Source organism: Strongylocentrotus purpuratus, unplaced genomic scaffold (assembly GCF_000002235.5).
Source record: "Strongylocentrotus purpuratus isolate Spur 01 unplaced genomic scaffold, Spur_5.0 spur5_scaffold_5, whole genome shotgun sequence".
NCBI lineage: Eukaryota > Metazoa > Echinodermata > Echinoidea > Camarodonta > Strongylocentrotidae > Strongylocentrotus > Strongylocentrotus purpuratus.
Window position 1 is genome coordinate 8467229 of NW_022145611.1, and position 5195 is coordinate 8472423.

General features: G+C 37.2%; 1 protein-coding gene across 1 annotated transcript; it reads left to right on the forward strand.

The window, feature by feature from the left end:
- Positions 1–2160: 2160 nt before the first annotated feature.
- On the forward strand, positions 2161–4539 carry LOC105437095 (cyclin-dependent kinase 1-like). Its single transcript, XM_011663330.2, has 4 exons — positions 2161–2411; positions 2756–2897; positions 3371–4040; positions 4358–4539. The coding sequence occupies exons 1-4, from the start codon at positions 2161–2163 to the stop codon at positions 4537–4539; spliced, it is 1245 nt and encodes a 414-aa protein (XP_011661632.2).
- The last annotated feature ends 656 nt before the right edge of the window (positions 4540–5195 follow it).

Below are 5195 nucleotides of genomic sequence, written 5' to 3' on the forward strand. Positions count from 1 at the left end.
ATCATCATCATCATCCATCATCATCATCATCATCATCATCATCATCATCATCATCATCATCATCATCATCATCATCATTATACTATGTAGTGAAATAAGGAAAGATCATGTTTATTTCATGTTACTTTGTATATATTCTATCAATGTACAGTACTGTGGAGTAAGATATACTTAAATTTAAATTTAAATTTGGGGGCTATTTTTATACATCACTTGCTGGGATCCAGACTGGTTCTAACTTCATGGACAATATGCTGGAGAAAGTGTTTGTGATTATCTTGTAATGCAACAACAGGTTTCAAGTGTCCTTAAAACGTAATTTTGAAATAATAAATATCATTATTTTTTCTGTAGAAAGTAGAAACCTTGCCTGTTTTATGTATGTATATACTTATGTTATGTAATACATATTGTATTAATCAGGTGGCTTTATAATGTGATTATATAAATATATATTTTGTATACGTATACCGATTCAACAATTGGATTGATGTATTTTCGTTGCCTTATACTCAGTACACTCAATATATGCACATTTTTAAATTCATTTGATTTATCTAATCAAATCTAATTTGATATTCTATTGTATATTTTGATCGTCATTTTGTAATTTTCATCATATAGATTGTACAGAATGAAAATTTAACTTATTATATACTTTGTAAATAAATCAGCAAATAAAAAGATATGACAGAGGTAAAAATGTGTGTTTTCTTTTGAACTACGTATGTTTTGTTAATTAGCTCCTGGTATACCTTTTAAATAATTGATAAAAGAGGAGAGGAGAAGAGAGAGAGAGAGAGCGAGCTTGTTTCCAAATTCTAAAACTCATTTAATAAAGAGGTGAGATATGATTGTTTTTAATCCATAAAATTTTGTCCAATTTCCTCATAAGTTGGATTGCCTACCAAAGGATTTTCACCTCCTTGTGATATATATTTTATGTCTTATTGAGTCAAAACAGAATCACAATATTTACAAATAATTGGAGAGTAACACAATACATAAACTAAGACGAATAAATATCAGAACGTTAATCGTAAAATGATAATGAAACAAATAATTCAGCAGGAGTACAGGCAGCCACAAAAAAATATTTTATTTCAAACCTCCATTTAGCAAAAATGAGTTACCAGTTAGTATTCTTCTTTTGCTACACTGTATTCAAGATCTTTAGTTGAGGCAATATAAGCCTTAGAGCCTTGAAAATTAGGGAATTCGTTTTGAAATTTGCACATATAAATATAATATTAAATCAGAAGAAACAAATATGTTAGATTTATCTTGGTCATCACCCCTATGTGTTTGTCATAAAGTTATAGACATGTATAATCAGAAGCACTGTTTTTGACAATCAAGAGATTTGCCGTGATTTAATTAGGGGGCACATTGCCCCCATTGACCCTCCAACAATCAATTACCCTGGGTATTTCTACCCGAATTTCTATTCAATTTGCCAATCGAGCTCTGATAGGTGCAAAACGCATGCGTGGAAGTCGCGCTGCCATTGTGACCTCATGATGCTACGCTATGCATATCCACGCTAGAGATTTACTGCGTTCTGATTGGCTTAAAGTTTTCCTCGATGACGACATAATGGTTGGTATGGGTGCGCGTTGAATGGTCTCTTTTGTCAACAAACCGTTGCGCTTTGTGTTCAGTTTTGATCTAGCTTCCGAGTGCACATGTTGCTTCTTCTGAAGTGCTTTCGAAACTTTCACTGAATCAGCGAATTCAATCACTTTCTTCAAGAGAGATTTCTCCCGAGATTTCTGCTTTGTGAACAGGTAATTTAGTTAAAATTCCCTCTTTTCCACACACTAATGGATTGGAATAAACCGAATAGTAATAGTTACCATATAATTCCAATTCTCCCAAATTTTAAATCATAAGTGCTGTATGTATTTTATCCAAAGGCCAATGTTACGCGAATTTAATTATATACCTACTTCAAGTTTAAATCCAGTATGACTGGTAGGCCTATGCCAAATTAAGTATGTACGGACAAAATCAACAAAATATGGCTGAAATAAATTTGATAGAATATTTTGGAACCGTTAAAAAATAACTAATAACTTGATTAGCTACAATTTAAAAAAAAAGATTCACTCCAGAACTGAATATTAATTTGTTCGTAGATAAATCGTAAAGTCTCTGACAATGGTAGACATCGGTATGTCAGCTCAGAGAAAGCGGAGGGCTCAACGGATGGCAAATCGCCGTCAAAGACTAGCCCTGGGACCAGTGTCCGACCACGGGGATGAGATCCTTCAAGCCATTGAGATAGTCAAAGCCGTACTGGTCAAAGCTAAGCAAGAAGCCCAAGCTTACCCCGGCGGAGATTTCCCCGAGGAGTCGAAAGACCAGCAAACCGATTCTTTTGCAATCTCAATGTTCATCCCAAAACAGAGGTACAGCAAGTATTCTCTCTTTTTCCCCCTTATAAACATATTAATTCGGAATTCATTTTTTTAATGATACATAAATGAATTACCATCGAGTAGAAGTGTTGTAATTAAGAATAATGATGCCCACAATATTTGAAAGCCATCATGCATTATATTGCTGAGTAAAAAGATCTCAATACATTTTACATGAAATTAATGAATTCGATGGTCATGCACTTAAGGATCGTCAAATACCTTAGCATTCACCCTTAACATTTGTATTCATTTAAAAAGAGAAACCTTCTGATTTTGGTGGCATTTTTTATAACCTTTTAGTTTAATATTTCTGGTCTCTTTTTTTAAAACAGTGATACTCAAGAGCCAGAGAAATCGGCCCATCAGAACAAGAATATTGATGAAGAGGTCATCCAAATGCTGCAGCCTAAGGTCTCATGTCAGACTCTCAAACTCAATGACCTCTTGACCTTTGACATGGGATGGCCTGTAAAGGTATGGAAGTCAAAGTTCTTAAAAATAGAATGTTGCTTTCATGATTCACCTAAAGAGAGACAGAACAGAGAGAGGGGGGGGGTGGGAGTTTCTTAGCAAGAAACGATATATTAGCCACTGAAAGATTGGATGGACTTATATAGTCAGTGTTTAAGTCCTCATTAAAAGAATCCCTCAGAAATTATTGTAAGCTAAAAGAAGTTTCGAAAAGATATTTCATCCCTTATTAGCGATGTTGTAGAACAGATGTCCTCCCCGCTCTCATTTAAAAATGCAGTTACTAAAGAACTTTTTTCCAAAATGTAATCGTCCACCCTCCACCACCTCCAGTCAAAACTCTTCTTCGGAGTATTTAGGAGGAAAAGAATCCAAGATTCCAAGATCCAAGACAAATACATATAATTTTGTGCTGACTTATATTTAATTATAAGTAACTTGCTTCAAATTTCAATATACTTGTTTTCTCTTTTCAGAGCATCATTACGCTCAAAGAAATTGGAAGGGGCAGCTATGGTCGGGTTGTCATAGCACGTCATCGTTCCACAGGCGTTCCTCTTGCCATCAAAGAGCCGTCATGGTCAGACGACTTCGCTTCGCCTGGTGAAATGGTTGAAGAACTCAAGGCAACCAGGACCAGAGCAACCAAGGAGGCAATGATCCAACAGTTGTTGTCAGGCAGCCCATACTTTCCCAAGTTCTGGGGTACCCTTAATCTCGGTAACGAACTCTGCCAGGCCGTCGAGTTCGTGGGGTGCAAGAAAACGGGTACCGGCTACCCTCTCCACGAACCGCCATCGTTGTCGATGTGCAACGTTGTCAAGATCGCAGAGGACATCGTCAAGGGCATGATGGAGTTCCATGATCATGGACTTCTCCACAATGACCTCAAGAACGATAACGTGCTCCTGGAAAAACGTGGCAAGCGATACAACGCCGTCATCATCGACTTCGGTATGTCAAGTACGATCACCGCCCCAGCGAAAATGGTCGGAGTTGCCAGAGAACTAAAAATGGCGTATGTACATGGAGGAGAGGCAGACTATATAGCACCTGAGGTTGTTTTGGATGAGCAGCCAACATCCATCGCTTCAGATGTGTTTTCTGTCGGCCGTATCCTCTCCGATATGGGAGAGATATTTGGAGGTAAAACTGAATTTATATCGTATAAGTTCGTAATTATAGTTATCTTTTTCATAAAATGAGATAGGTTTACGAAAAAAATTCATATTCATGTAAAACTATAATCTTTAGTAGAAAGCTGCTCAGTCTAAATAAATGTCCTCAAAGTTCTTTTTCTTTAAAATTTCGTGGGGACTGCAAGCACATCCAGCTTTGACCTGCAGCCTTGTTTATATCTAAATTATGTTAATACTTATGGAGTATATGAAGTTTAAAAACAGTGGCAAAATATATTTTATCGCCTCTTTTTTTTTCTATTTTCTTTTTTTCTCTTTCTGCAGGTCACCGTTCTCCCGCAGTTCGAGAACTGTCCAAGCTAGGAGCTCAGTGCATGGCTGATAATCCTGACCATCGCCCTAGCCTCGAGACCATCCAAAGTCAAATTACCAAACTCCATCGGCCCAGTAGATGGAGGCGTGCCAAGCGATGGGTTGCTAAGAAACTGCATCTACGTCGAAAGTAGTCTGGAAATAAACACATTTCGGAAAAATAATTTATTATAGCATTCATTGAAATAAAGCAACCCATTGTAAAAATTATCTTTGTGTGCATTTGTTTTTAAAATTCCCCTTATCTTGATGAACGATATAAAGAAAGAGAACAGAGGGATATAGGTTAAAGGTGGAAAGATAGACTGGAGTGAGAGAAAGAGAGTGAAAATCAATGTACAGAGAGAGGGGAGAGAGAAAGCAGAGAGATAGAAGAAAGGGAGATGACAGATAGAGAGAGAGAGAGAGAGAGAGAGAGAGGAGAGATAAAGATACACGTAGAGAGGGGGGGGGGGACGAAAGGGAGGAGAGAGTGTAAACGTAGAGATCAGAGTCAACTATGAATGTTGTTAAAATAATGGCAAGTAAGTTACATAAAGGGTCGATCCTTTGGGGGATTTTTATCGAAGTAAAGCCCATTTTTCGCAACATCCGAAAATTTGAAATTTAAAAAAACGGACCCATGTTTAGGGGTATTTTTTGAAAAAATGACCCGTTAGAGCGGCACACCCCCGTATGTCTTAATATGTGAGTCCCCCCCCCCCCCCCCCCCCACGGGGTTGGTACTCTCAATCTCGGAACTAAAAAAGATGTGATGGGCTCAAATGTATACCGAAAGTCAATTGCATGT

Excerpts from the sequence above, each read along its gene's own strand:
- LOC105437095 (XM_011663330.2), top strand. The coding sequence starts at position 2,161 with ATGGTAGACATCGGTATGTCAGCTCAGAGAAAGCGGAGGGCTCAACGG. Across the intron at positions 2,412-2,755 it reads ATGTTCATCCCAAAACAGAG|TGATACTCAAGAGCCAGAGA; the intron begins GTACAGCAAGTA and ends TTTTTAAAACAG. Across the intron at positions 4,041-4,357 it reads TATGGGAGAGATATTTGGAG|GTCACCGTTCTCCCGCAGTT; the intron begins GTAAAACTGAAT and ends CTCTTTCTGCAG.